This window comes from Herpailurus yagouaroundi, unplaced genomic scaffold (assembly GCF_014898765.1).
Source record: "Herpailurus yagouaroundi ecotype Mexico unplaced genomic scaffold, PumYag 140, whole genome shotgun sequence".
Taxonomy (NCBI): domain Eukaryota; kingdom Metazoa; phylum Chordata; class Mammalia; order Carnivora; family Felidae; genus Herpailurus; species Herpailurus yagouaroundi.
The window spans coordinates 92,104,459-92,120,162 of NW_024412395.1; the positions used below are offsets into that span (position 1 = coordinate 92,104,459).

The following is a 15,704-nucleotide window of genomic DNA, read 5'->3' on the forward strand; positions in this document are numbered from 1 at the left end:
ATCACTGGTGCAATGGGTTTTCTTTCAGAGGATTGTGAATTTTGTTTAAAATCCATTGGCTGTATTGATCATTAGGTGACATCTGCCGCATGCAAATTACTGGCTACAGTAGTGGCAATGGATGCTAAATACTCTTGTACTCTGTAATTTAATGTATATTTTAATGAAGTGAACACTGAGATTCCTGACAGGCATCAGCAACTTTGAAATAGTATTCCAAATTTCTCATACAGTTTGAAAGTAATGAGATTTGTTCCATAAAGTGATAAAATTTATGCCATAAATTATCTCTAAAAGAAGAGTGCTTCTTAAAGCAGTATCTTTTCCTTGGTGGAGATCAAATTTTAAATTGTTGTTTAATGGGAAGTTTTTAGAAGAGCAATCTGAGCTATATTCTCTGATAATTTTTTGCCAATATTATCAAATAAATGGAGTACCATATGGTATGAAATGCCTAATATCACTTGGTCAGAAGGAAAGCCATTGATATAGCAGTGTGCTAAAACTTGGCAGTAGAATACTGTATTCATTCACCACTTCAGCCTTCAACAATTCATGGGAGGCTTTCTAGGAATCAAGCTTTGTTCCTTTGTTTGTGTTTTGTTGGACTTTGTAATCTAAGTCATCCCTTAGGAAAATGGACTTGTTTAAAATCAGGATTGTTGTATTTTTTTCCTGAAAAATAGTTTATATTATACTAAAATCATTTTGTTTAAAAGGCAACCATTAAACTTAACACACCTTATAAAATGAGACTAGCTTTTTCGCAGACTCCTGAGGAATTCCTCTGTATGTATTCTTACCCTAAATTTAGTTATCATGGTATTTGCTAGTGCAATAAGTCTATAATTATCTACTGCGAGAGTCTCGTCAATGGAGTGCTTGAAGGTTGATTTAACTTGTGATCCACATGGTGGGTAATGTGAATTTCAAATTGCCTTTAAAAAGTAAGTTTATGTTCATTGTCATAATATTGTAACCCAGATACTCATTTGATGACTCATAGTCAGGAATCTTTCCCCACAAAGTGCCCTTTATAATATTTAAATAAAATGCAAGTATGTTATCAAATCAGAATCCTATCCAGGAATGCTTAACATAGATGAAGCTGCCCAAGAAGTATGGCTTTACAAATAAGAAAACATAGGTTGTGCATAAATGACTTGTATATGTTAACAAATATTTGTTAAGTATCTATCATGTGCTAAGATATCTTCTTGGTGCTGAGTATAGCAATGAACAATATACTATAAGAAGCTTATAATGATAGGGAAGGCAGATAAAAATAAATAAACGTATACTCAAACCAGTAAGATAATCTCATGCACTGATGAGAGTTCTGAATAGGCAGTGTGATGGAGAAGGATGATGGAAAGATATCAGGGAAGAGCTCCTTGGAAAAAGGGCATTTGAGTTGACGTCTAAATGCTAAGACATCAGGGAAGGAAAACAGGTTTGTTGCTTTTCATTTTTTCTTTTCCTTTCCCTGACTGATTTATGATGGTCATTTTCATGGTTCACAATTAGTCTTTATCTAGAGACTTCTAATAACAATTTTTCTTCAATATGTTTCTGACATGATAAATTCTATTGGTTCACACATCCTCCCTCTGACCTGCAACAAACCAAGTTCTATAAAACTTCACTGCAACCACCTCTGTAATCAGATTCCACTTTGAACAAGAAAAATAACCTAAATATTCTTTTAAATCTAGTCTTATGCTATCGTTCAATTTTACACTTTTTTCAGAAAACCATCAATAAGTTTGCAAGTGAATAAACTAATAATTTATAATTTGTCTTACACATTTAATGTGCTTCGCAGTAACTCTGTGAAATTGGTAATACTGTTATTCCCATTTTATAGATTAAGAAACTAAGGCACAGAAAGTTTATCTAATTTTCCAAAGATTCACAGCCAGTGATAAAGCATCAGAGACCAGAAGTACTAAGTACTTCTTAGTACTTCTAAGTACTAAGGCTATGGAGAAGTGCCTTCTAACCATGATATCACAGCCATCCAAACAAAGCCAACTAAAGGAAATATTGTTTTTCTAATTTTCCAAATTCAGAGTTTTCCAACTTGTAAGAAAACTATTGTAAACTTCATCAAATTAAAATAGTAAATTGAACACTGCTATGCCCTTGTCACTTTGAGGATTGAATTTGGGTAACAAATCTCGTAGGCTGTGACTATTTCCTCATGGGAGCTCTACAAACAATTCCAGTAACAGCCTCCACATAAATAATGATGCCACAAGGTACGGTGATATAAACCAAACATCCAGACTTTCCTCAGATATGGAAAGTAAGCCAGTGTACTCAGAATACAAAATAAATGTGCATTTTCTACATTTTGAAAATTCTATGCAACCAGTCTGTATTAACATGTTCTCATAATCCTACGTTGACTCTTAGTGATGACTTACTTCACTTCCAAATTTTCACAGAGAGCATATTTGACAATTTTTCTGGAGTTACTCAATTATTCTAGTAAGCTAAGTTACTAGTTTTAAGGCTACTTTCTCTATTTCAAAAAATCATGGAGCATTCTACTATTCTCAGGGTTCTGGCACATCCCTTTCAATTTTCTAAGAATTCTCAAAAACCACAGACAATAGCATTGGGATTTTAGCTTCAAGGTCTTCAAAAGTTAACCATTGAAAAAACTGATGTGTATTGTCATATTTCCATTCTCTGATACCAAGGAGAAAAATTTGGATTCCAATTACCTAAATCAATTTTTTTAAATCCCCTTTTATTCTATTAATCAGAAAATAAATAAATATATGTATCTAGTAGGAAACCCCGTTGAAATTTGGGGGCAGCTGGGACAGCATTTGGATTTGCCATGCAAATATATTCAGTGATAACAGGAAGTACAGATAAAATGCATGTTTATACTTAAACAGAGTCCACATTAGATATTCAAAAACCCTAAGCAGGAGGTGTACAGATTCATAACAGACATAAAATTATCAGATTATCTAATACATGCATTAATACATTTAGCTTCTAATCTTAATTTTAATTAAAATTTATGTAAAGGTATATATAGTGAATGTTACTTTATTTTCCAAAGCTTTCACAGAAATGACATGTTCTGTGAGATTTCTTAGAAATAGATTTTTCTTGTATAAAATTTTAGGATGGTGTCATTTAATCATGTTACTTACCAAATCTCTAGCTGACAAAAGTCACTAGTTGTAATTTCACATGTTCTTCTAAAAAAAAGTAAGAATAATTTTATTCCAAGTACTTACTCTGTTCCTGTGTTCCTCTGTTCCTCTAAGCATAGCTTTATTGTTTAATCTTTGGTTTTACAGGGACATTTTCAGATTTAATCTATAGTTTTCACATTGAAGAGCCTGATAAAAGGAAATTCGCAACCAGCTCAGCCCTTAAAGATGTAAAGATTATGGAAAGCACCAAACCTTTCAGTTTTAGGCTGCAAGGTGGGAAGGATTTTTAAAGTAGGAACAATGCACATTGTTCATTCCCAGGGACTTCTTGCTGCTTATGCAATGTCTTTTCAGAAGTGCAGGAGAAAGCAGGGGCAGTGGAAGCAGTCAAGTTGGGCAAGAAATCACTGGTATCTGAACTGATGAATTTGTGAAAGCGAAGTCCTGATAAGGCTGAAGAAGAAAGAAGGGGCTTTGGAGTAAGGTCAATGAGTTAAATTTGATTGAGCATTCAGAGTTGGGGTGGGGCACACATGGAGATGTGAGAAGAAATGGACTGAAAGAGATTATTTGCGGGAAAAAATTAATGAAAACAAAAGAGGAAATTGCATGTGTCTGACAAGAGATTTTAGACCCAGGAAGGGTGTGGTATTTGAATAAAGTCAGAGTCAGGGGAAGATTCAAAGAAAATGTCCCTCAGTGGCTAGGGTGATACTTTCATTTTTCCAATTTATGTTTCTCATTATTCAAAATCCCTTAAAAAATCAGGTGTACTTTTATCACCAAGCCTTATAGTCATAGCTCTTCCTCAGAATATTTCTCAGAACTCTAGGGCATACACATCCAGTCTCCACTGCCTTCACATAGATGCCCCTGGGTCTTTACTGCACCATCATCTGTTAGTGCTTCTCTCAGATACCCTCCAGTTACGAGGCTAAAGATGCCAACGCCCCAAAGGATGTGAGCCTCAGGGCAACTTAACTTCAACCTACTATTCTTTTCTTACTAATTTACATTTGCAGAAGGTTAAAAAGCTCTATGGCTCCATAATAACCTCTTTATGCACTAAATACCCTAGTGAAATTCACTGTTTTAGAAGAAGTACGCATCTTCCATAAATCAATTATTCAGTTCCTAATGGCTATTCCTCTGGATCTGGCCTGCATAGAGAAGGGTCCAAACCACTGTAAAATGAACTACGCAAATGGGAGTACCCAGAATAGTGATTCTTGCTATCACTGGCAGGACATTATAGCAAGTACACCACCTGGGTTCAAATCCTGCCTCTGTCCCTTGCTGCCTAGGCCTAAGGAAGTTATGGACCCTCTCAGCCTATATCCTCATCTATGAGATAAAGATAATAGCAAATCTTCCTTCATAGGCTTATTATGAGAAATAAGTAAGTTGACATAGGTAAATGGCTTGGCATGATATCCAGTAGTTAATCATTTCCAAAAACATTGTTTGAGTCAGAATGGTGTCTTTAATAATCTCTGTTAGGAATCTAATCGTCCAATAAATCTTTCTCACAGGCCACAGTTAATTTGAGTAAACATTTTTCATTGGAAGATTTAGGGGCTCTTTGGGATTTTTAATGGCTGAATCAGTCCACTAGAGTTGCACAGATCAGCCCGTCCTGCAGCAAGAATGAAGGGTCACAGCTATGGAAGGGCAGGGTGTGGAAGCCATATTAGTGGTTCCCTTTTTCTCTCATATTAACCATAAGTGCACTTCAGAAGCCTATGTAAAAATTCTTTGCAATTAACGAAGGAAAGGGAGACAGCTTCTGACCATTTTACTTGGGAATTTAAGATAGCACAATGGGGCTTGTGAAATAAGGAGTTAGAGCAGCAAGAATTTTCCTTTCTCACAGGATTTCTCACATTTTGCCAACAAATAATGTGCTATGGTATCAAGTCTTTTCCTTAATTTCCTGAGATTTTTCAGTAGAGGAGCTTCAGAAAAATCCCAGCCTTTAGGACGATCTAATACATTGCTTTGAGATACTACTTAACACATCTCACCACACAGTAAGGAGCTTAACTGTACCCTTCAATGAATGTATTGACAACGTTAGAAATACTTTTCCTACAGATTCTATGTCTAATTCTCTTATTCCTACTAAATTGGAAAGTAAAATAATTGAAAGCTAGACTCTCATTCTCCAAGCAGAAAGCAAAGGTAACATTAATTTGAAAATAATTAGTTGAAAGGTTTTCACCCCCACAGGTTGAAGAAAAACAAGAGCTGATATGGACAGTAGCAACTGAGACAAAGGCAGAGAGCTTTAATTAACACAATTTGCAAGTGAGGAACTTGCAAATTGCATTTTACAATGCAAAATGTTTACCTCAAAGTAACTGTGGCCTGTGAGAAAGATTTATTGGACTATTAGATTTCCAACACAGATTGTGGCACTGTGGCATAGGACTGGAGGTAGAATGTTCTCAGAACAAATGGAATGATTTGAGAAGTAGACACTTGTATAACTTCTGAGACCTCCAAGTTTTTATTCCAGAATTCCAAACTCTGTTGCATGAGAAATGAGAGATAGAACTTGTAAACATGAGAACATCACAAAATGGTCACTGCTTGAGATTATTTGTGGTATAGGCAGTTTGTGGAAAAGAAACAGAAAATCTCAAACTCACTTTTGGCTGGTAAGTACTGTTGAGACAAAAATTGTTTTCTGCCTGTTTTTTTTTTCCTCCTCTAAATTAATCACTTTTCAGTTCCATTTTTAGTCTTTGACTCTAACTAGTGGCTTTTTAAGTCAATTGATTTTAGTTCATTCATAAAAGCAAGCAGGAAAGATGAAAGGTATTCACTAAATCTTTCAAGAGGCAGTACCTAAACGTTTGGATCCCAAATGCAATCTTTTCTAAAATTCATATTGGAAAAAAAATGCCATTTAGAGTCTAGGTTAGCTTGAAAAGGAGTTCATACAAAGGGTTAGGATGTCCATTTACCATTTTCTTGCTTCTCAGTAATCCTTTTCTTTCTTAGGAAGAAAAGTGACAAATAGCAAAAACTTACTTCACATGATCCAGTATCATTCCTGTTTGCCAGAGGAAGGTAGGGCAATCAGTGCATCTGGAAACCAAACCAAGAGGTGACATATTAGTTGTCCCAACACTTCTTTGTAAAGTAGGAACATAAGTCATAGGAAGAGTCATCCCATAGTGCCCCAGTTGCTCATGGCAACCTGAGCTCCACACAGCAACCCACTTTGGCTTGGATATCCAGGTTGCTTTCCATTGGGGAAGAATGATCATACACATGGTAAATGGAGTTGATACAGTAAAGCCAATATAAACACTGATGTTTTATCTTCTAACAGCATATGAATGTGCAAGCATTAAGTTATAGGAGAAAAGGGGCTAATTTTAGATTTGTTCCTAGCCCTCTCCATGTGAATGGTGTCGCTGTGAGCCCAGCAATGAAGTTCACTGTGTTGTAGCAGACTGCGCAGTTCCTGAGTGTGTCAACCCAGTCTATGAACCAGAACAGTGTTGTCCTGTCTGCAAAAATGGTAAGACCATACTGCATTAGCTTTCAAAGAGGGGTTAGTGCAAAACACAAATATTCTACCACTGCCCACCATTCGATGCAAGATCCCACTGTTTGCCTGTGGTTCTTCAATATGGGCACGGCAAATTTATACTTTTATCCCAACTTAATGTGAAAATAAACCAGCAATGGGTGCCTCACAAAGCTTTACATCTGGGGAATTAACGCTCTTATAAGCTCTGTTGTGGTCCCTATTATTGACTGTTGATTTATAGGGAGGATATTAGAAAGAACACAAAACCATCTTTTTGTTATGACTTAATTTCTTTCTTTGGAAGCTATGAAGCAGTTCACCCCATTTCATAGTGCATAACCAGGAGAGAGAGTAGGGTAAATGCCAGATCCTTGGCTTTGGGCATAGAAAAACCTTTTGCTTTAAAGTTGAATTATCAAAGAAATACAAAATTCAATTATTAATGTACTTAAGTTGAAGTAAGAAAGAGTAGAAGGTTTAGGGCCTTTATTGTAGGTTTTTATTACACTGGAATCTTGCTCTCACAGGAATTGGATAGAGGGAAACTTGGTTTCTAAGATTATGGGTTCCTTTTTGGTCTTCATGGAATGGAGAGGTTGAATGCAGACTGTATGTAAATCACTCAAAATCAACGTGATGCTGAAGAGAACACAGTGCAGTGCCATAGACCCAGGACAGCATATCAGCAAAGCCAGTATCATGCTCTTCCTACTGGTCATGCGCTGCCAAAAAATAAAGCAACGCTAGGTAGCATTCCACAAATGCCCCCTCTTGGCATTAATGACTGCTTGAAAAAAAATGGCTCTAGCTCTTAATAACTGAAGTCACTCTTATACTGAATCCCTGTGCCCTTCCTTGAGTTAACAAGTGCTCATCTTCTTCTATTACTCACCTTTTTTTTTTGTCCTGAATTTGCCACTATGTTAGTTCATCTGCTAATCTTTTTCTTTATAGAATTATAATTAGTAAAAGGAGGTATCAGTTTATTAAAGAAAAAGCAAAAGCAGTTCTAGTTGTTTTTACAATAGTTTTCTTGTCTTGGTGTCTTCTCAAAGGACTTATAAAGAACACTTAGGACATTTTTGCAGGCACAGTTTTACTATTTTGCATCATAAGAATCCACTGAGTTGAATATGAAGCTGCTCACTTGCCTTCTATTTTTGCTATTATTCCTTTCATCCAACTGACCTGTGTCATAGTGACCATCTTTTCTGACTTAGAAGGTGGAAATAAATATCAACCTGAAGTCCTAACCTATATAATATATGTAAATATATACAATTTAAGACATTATAATTTTTAAAGGATTTTGAAGAAACTGGAAAAGATACAGGGAAGAACAATAAGATGATTTAATGGTTGAAAAATAGGACCTATGAGGACAGACTGAAGGAGTTAGCATAATTTGTCCTGGAGAAGAGAAGGCTCAAGGGAGACCTAACTGTCATCAAGTATATGAATGGTTAGTCTAAAGTGGAAGAGGACCTGTTATTTTTCATTTTCTCCAAGGACAGAAGGAAGAAAAAAATCAGCTACCTAATCAATCTTTAAAAATAGGATTGACAAGTCTTTGACTGAAGACTGTTTTTTTTCTAGAAGCAACTGTCTAAACAGGTCCTTGAGGATCCTCTCTTCCCTAGGTGTCCCTGGTTGGCTTTGTTTCATATTTATGGTAAACAAAACCATGCTTATAGTTAAAAACTCTCATCTGGACATATTCAGAGTACTCGCAGAATTAAAACATTCCAGACCATGTATTTAAAACACAGGGTTTACACATTCACTACCACATAATCCTAGCTACCCCACACCAAAACCTGTAATATGTCCTGAGTTAACGTTTACATCACATGTCAAATCAGCCACTACAAAGTAATCACCTTTAATTTGATGTAACCCAAGATTATTATACTTTACTCCATGTTATAGAGTAGAAATCTGTCTTCGAACGAAACCTTCTTTGTATAAAAACATAATGAATGGACTTTAATTGTTCAATTAATTAATTAATTAGTAGCCCATTAGTATTCATGAAAAACATGTTGAGAGAACAAGATCTATTAGTTAACTTTTCCAATATTTTGTTCATGATGCACTACAAAAAGACCATTTCTGTTCCCTTTTGCCATTTCAAAGGAAACCTTTTTCTTTTAATAAGGGAAATGAACCTGAATTAGACTTAGTAGGAAGATGAACTCTGATTGTAATATAACATTATGACATATTTTTTATTATTAAATAACACTAATTAGTCACTTATGCCCAAAAAGTGAAGTATAATCATTGTCAAAGAAAAGCATATTAAAAATCACTGGAGTACCCTTATGACCACCAATGATACTATTTTACTGAGAGAACATACTGAGCCACATCTTGCTTGCTTTCTTTCTAAGCCTGGCCCAGAAAACAGAAACAGATTACCCATGTGTGGAAGAGCCAGGATGGGGTACAGGGGAAGGGGGAGAGTAGATGTTTATTATGACAGAATACAACTAGAACAATTTCTTAAATTTCCAACACATAGTAAGCCTTTCTTATTCTATACAAGATTAATTTTCCTATTATAATGTAAACTATTTCTTAAAGTATGCCACCATTGTCTTAGATTGAAAAAAGGATAAAAATTTACCCTATGGATTCAAGGTACAGGCAATAGATCTTAATTTGTAAACAGTCCTATAACATTTTCTACATTTTCTTAAATCTTCATAAATATTGCAAATGTTTAGTTTGCATAAATGCTGATTATCTTAGCTGCCAAATACTTTGTTTTTGCATACTAAAATCAATTTTTCTGCCTTCCTGAATTATAACTTGCCAAGAGCAAGAGGCTTTAAAGATATAAAACAAAAGTTTAAGATGATAGAATGTACCACACCTGACCTTAAAACTCAATATTCAGCTAATATAAAAATCTTCATTCTCAGATTACTTAAGAGCAAATAGAATAAGGAAATACAATAATATATGCATGTTTTTCCCAGAAAACATTGGTTTACCAATGAAAATGTAACAATTATCTTTAAATTTATTTTTAACATTATAAAGTACAAAGTAATATTCTCCCTAGCTCATACAGTAATGGCCTCTCTTTATTCTCAATAATATAATTTGTAAGAATACATTTAAAGACATATACTAAAAATTTTTTCTGATAATATAACAAGAGAGAGGATGTTTGATTTCCTGGTCTTAATGATTACCTCCAGCAAGATTACCAGGGGTTATCAATAATTATAGCCAAGCTATAAACTCCATTCTTACTACAGTTAGTTTACCATCAGGAAAATACCGTCAATTGTCTGAAAAAATAGAAACATTCAGGAAAAATGTGAATGACTGGACACACACAAAATAAGAGGAGAAAGAGATGCTTTTTTATTTGGCAAGGCCTGGAGGGAACTGACAAAGGAATCTATTGTTTTTTAAAACATTATTAAACATTTGCTTCTCCCTCCTCTATATGTCTGCAAGAGCTAGCAATCCAAATGCCTTCTTGAAAAATATATTTCCTGACTGTCCATCTTTCCCCAAGATTGTGGTACTTCGACCTATCTTTCAGCCTGAGTCCTTCCTGTGTGAATTAATGAATATTCTTTATGGTTTTGTCTTTATAGTACAAAAAAGTAAAGTAGCACAGCATTTGCTTGAAGAAAACATTCTAGTTTTGAGTGACAAATATTTCAAATCTTTGGTCACTGGCCATACATTTTATTAAAAAAATATTTGTGCATTAGAGCATCCTAATTGCACTTTTTACATTTGATCAGCCAGTATGTCAGTGAGTTCCATGTTTTCACTGGGATAGTCAGTCATTATTAATGGTTCTGAAGGAAAAGTCACATCATGAAAAATTGGAATGGACAGAAAGCATCCACAAAATCCTCCATACACATTGAGTGAGAAGATTCCATATCCTTGCTAACTAAACTGATGTTGCCATAGGCCCTATTCAAATATTTAACTCCTTTTCTCTTATCCCCTTCTAGTTTAGTAGTGATACAAATAAGACGGGAAATAGACCCGCCAAAAGGGAAAATGGAAAGGAAGAAGCCAACAGAAGGGATGGGCAGTGCACAAATGAGAGAGAGAGGGGGCCTTAGAGGTGCTTGGGAGCAAACATTTGACACATCTAATTGTTAACATCCCTAGTATACAACAAGCTCCTTGAAATAAACGAGAAAAAAATAGTTCCATAGAGTAGGAAATGGTCAGAGTATATAAAGGAAATTCACAGAAGAAAAATCAAATGTGTAATACACATATGGAAATATCCTTCACCCCCCCAAGGGATCCAGGGAGATAAAAATTATAAAAATGAGATACCAATATTGGATTGATAATAACTTGAGATTGATAATACCACAAATCAGTAAAGATATTAAAAAGATGTTCATAAAATGGTGAAACAACTTTAAGAAGATAGTTTCTATCAAAGTTTTCATGCAACTTGAAGTCAGCAATCCCTCTTCTTGTACTTTTCCCCACATTCATGTACTACATTTTTACTGCATTTTAAGAGCAAAAAGAGGGGAGAAAAATGCAATAGTCCTTCAGTGGAGTAATGAAATATACTGCAACCTTTAAAAAGACTCTATTGACCTTTTTTACTGCTATGTAAAATAAGCAAGGAGTGTAGGCTATATATTATTTTATATATAATATACTAATGTGTATTCTATAGAATACATACATTTTAAGTAATACGTATTTAAAATATTTTAAATGCTATACAATTTTAAGTAGATATGAAAATTTGTATGTATGCAGAAAAAGAGCTATGTAGAAACACAACAGAACATTAGAAATGATTCAATGGTTGCTTCTGGGGAAAAGTGAGAAGGTAAGGGAGGACAGACAAGAGCTAATCTCTTTAAAACACTAAATCTTTACAGAATGACCATAATAAAAACAACATAAAAGTTTACAAATAGGCAGCTCCAAAATACAAATGTTCAAAAAATATAAAAAACTATTCACTTTATTAATAGATTTAAAAAATGTTATAAACCCTTCTTTGCTGTTTTTGTATGTGGCATAAGGAAAGTTCTGGAAGAATACACATCCAATTTTTAACGGTGATTCAATGATCAGAATAGTAACTAAGAGAAGAAGTGAGAAGGTAGAAGCAAAGAACTTTGACATTTTATTTCATAGGCCTCTATACTGAATGGATTTTCAAAAATGTTTTATTTTCTAATTTAAAAGGTTTTATCAAACCTGTAAATAAAAGATAATTCTAATGTTAATTAAGCTTTTCCAGAAGACAGACAAGGACAAAATTGTCTTTTCTTTTTTCTGGAGTATACTATTTATACAAACCAAAGAATACAAACTAAGAAAATAATAAATGGAGGACAACTTTACTTATAATTAGTAATAGGGAAGTAATAAAATACAAAATCCCCCATCTAAACCCCTGGGTTGTGGATTTTACAAAGAGAATGGAATTCATATATTGTATAGTACATTACATAGCCAGTGGTTCTAGGGCAGCATTCTTCAATCACATGGACATTTCTACAAGATATATAACAATCATATGGAGATTGAATAGAGTCTCAAATCACATTTTAATCCCAACTGAGTTTTTGTGTCAAAGTTGTGAGGAAAAAAAAGGGGGGAGGGAGTTTCAGACTGTGGGAATGGGATTGCACATTCATGTTAACAAAAAGAATCTGGAAGAGGGTTAAAATAATTAAGCATCCTAATAAAGTAGAGTTTATAAAGAGAGTTCAACATTTGGAACTACATTAATAAAATGTATCCTACTTCCAAATTGAAGAGAAAGATCATGTTATTTCTATTTATACTTAAAGATATTAGACATAAATCAGCAGAAACTATTAACAAAAACTGCTGATAAAATAAAATTGGATAATTTTTGCATGATAAAATGTACCTACCTCAACCCAAAAAGACAGAATCATGCTTAATAGGTAAACACTAAAGGCATTCTCAATAAAGTCAGGAAAAGGATCAGGATTCCCACTATCCTTTAAAATTTCAAATAGATAGTAGATATGAACTAGCTAACATAATTACAAAAGAGAAATGGGAAGAAAAAAAATTAGAAAAGAGGAGATACAATTGTTGTTATTTGCATATGATAGGATTATATACTTGAAAAGCCTAAGAAAAAGTATTGAAAACTATAAAGACAGTTTAGTAAGATAGCAGTGTAGAAAATGAATATATAGGTCTCTCTTTCTCACACACACACTAACCATATATATATGTGTGTGTGTATACAATATATATGTATTACTAAAATAAAATTGTGACATGGGTATATGATACTGAGTTTCAATGAAATGTAATAGAGACATCACAGACACACCTAACACGTGAAAATTTGATATACGTGGATAAAGTAGTATTTCGAATCAATGGGAAAAAGAAAATTTGTAAAAGAAATGATGTTGTAGCAACTGGATAGTTGTCTGAAAGAAATAATTTTAAATTTCTACCTTATCTCATAATTCAGGAAATGTTTCAATTCATCAAAGATTTAAATATAAACTTATTTTCCCAAACAGTATAAAAAGAGAACCTGGATGATTTGATTTGTAATCTTGAAGTGGTTACATTTTAAAAACCAACAAAGCTCTCCACAGAACAAAACAAAAACAAAACACCACTGTAGAAAGAGATTAAAAAACAGGAGAAACATCAATCCTACATCCCAAAGGGTTAATCCCACTCACATATAAAAATCTCTCAGAAATTGGTAAGAAAAAAAAGACCACAATTCTATTTTAAAAATGGGCAAATAACTTCAAAATTTATTCCACAAATAATTGAAACAAGAAAAGTTTCTAGGACAGAGGAAAAATTGCTCAAACCAATTTTAGAAAAAAAAATTGCAAATGAAAATTTGATAGCTTTTTTTTTTTTTTTTTACTTACACAATGGCAAAAATCCTAAAATTTCATGAGTCACGTTATTGCTGATACTGTGGTCAAAGAGGCATGCTCTTCCATCTTTGGTGGTTGTATAAATTTCACAACCTCCATGGAAGGACAGTTGACAATATGTATCAAAATTACACTGTATGTATCTTTTACCTCAGCAACTCTACTTCTATTTACAGATATTTGAAATGACAAATGAGCAGTGTTGCATATTTCCTATGTTGTATTTCAAGTTTTATAATAAAAAATGATTGGATAATTTGTAGCTATATGATAGATTTAAATTCTCTTGTAACATGTTATTAGTTAACAGTAAAAAAAAAAGAGCTATTTCTTTAAATACTCAGTGAGGTATTTGTATTGGATTACAATTTAATTAACTGCCATTTACCTTTCATTTATTTTTTTCATCCCATGTAGTACATTTTTAAGCTTCAACTTCACATTGCTCAAATTGTGAGAATAGAAATCTATTTACTACCAAGAGATTTAGGCTACTTTTTAAAGAAAAAAAAAAACACAAATAAATAACTATTAATGTTTGGAGGATATATATATATATGGTTTAAAAGTCAAAACCTTACTACAATTTATCAAAAAATAAATAAGGAGATCTACCAAATTTCTAAATTTGAAAACTCAAATTTGTTAGGTTGCATTTCTCTAATGATGAATTAAATGGAAATCTTATCCAATGTGTTATGTGATATAATATTTTTGGTAAGTTGACAAACTTGGAAAATTTAAGTACATGAAAAAGAATGTACTTGGTAAGGTTGGAGAATTCAATCTATCATATTATTAAACTAATGTATAAAGATATAATATTTTTAAACAGTGTAATAGTGAATAAAAATAGACAGATTAGAAAATTAAAAATTAGTGCACAGTTTAGTATAGAGTTAAAGTGGCAGCTAAGTATCTACTGAAAACATTTATTATTCTAACAAATATAAATGTTAATCACTTTATAAGTACAATTATATTGCTGTCTTGCACATTGTATATAAGTAAGATTCAGTTGAATCAAAGATCTAAATGAAAAAAAAAATGAAATAAGGGAATTTTTTTAATATAAAATTTATTCCCAGATTGGTTTCCATACAACACCCAGTGCTCATCCCAAAAGGTGCCCTCCTCAATGCACATCACCCACCCTCCCCCCCTCCCAACCCCCATCAACCCTCAGTTTGTTCCAGTTTTTAAAAGTCTCTTATGGTTTGGCTCTCTCTCCCACTCTAACCTCTTTTTTTTTTTTTTCCTTCCCCTCCCCCATGGACTTCTGTTAAGTTTCTCAGGATCCACATAAGAGTGAAAACATAAGGTATCTGTCTCTCTCTGTATGACTTATTTCATTTAGCATAACACTCTCTAGTTCCATCAATGTTGCTACAAAAGGCCATATTTCATTCTTTCTCACTGCCAAGTAGTATTGCATTGTGTATATAAACCACAATTTCTTTATCCATTCGTCAGTTGATGGACATTTAGGCTTTTTCCATAATTTGGCTATTGTTGAAAGTGCTGCTATAAACATTGGGGTACAAGTGCCCCTATGCATCAGCACTCCTGTATCCCTTGGGTAAGTTCCTAGTAGTGCTATTGCTGGATCATAGGGTAAATCTATTTTTAATTTTTTGAGGAACCTCCACACTGTTTTCCAGAGTGGCTGCACCAGTTTGCATTCCCACCAACAGTGCAAGAGGGTTCCCGTTTCTCCACATCCTTGCCAGCATCTATAGTCTCATGATTTGTTCATTTTAACCACTCTAACTAGCATGAGATGGTATCTGAGTGTCTTTTGATTTGTATTTCCCTGATGAGGAGTGACATTGAGCATCTTTTCATGTGCCTGTTGGCCATCTGGATGTCTTCTTTAGAGAAGTGTCTATCCATGTTTTCTGCCATTTCTTCATTGGATTATTTGTTTTTCGGGTGTGGAATTTGGCAAGTTCTTTATAGAATATGGATACTAGCCCTTTCCCTGATATGTCATTTGCAAATATCTTTTCCCATTCCATCGGTTGCCTTTTAGTTTTGTTGATTGTTTCCTTTGCACTGCAG

At 33.8% G+C, this 15,704-nt stretch overlaps 1 protein-coding gene across 1 annotated transcript in view; it reads left to right on the forward strand.

Moving 5' to 3' along the window:
- Positions 1–15,704, forward strand: part of VWC2L (von Willebrand factor C domain containing 2 like) — a 158,602-nt gene that overhangs the window by 18,503 nt on the left and 124,395 nt on the right. The window contains exon 3 of the mRNA XM_040476153.1: positions 6,585–6,714. Coding sequence (XP_040332087.1) covers positions 6,585–6,714 — 130 coding nt within the window. The remainder of the gene's footprint in view (positions 1–6,584; positions 6,715–15,704) is intronic.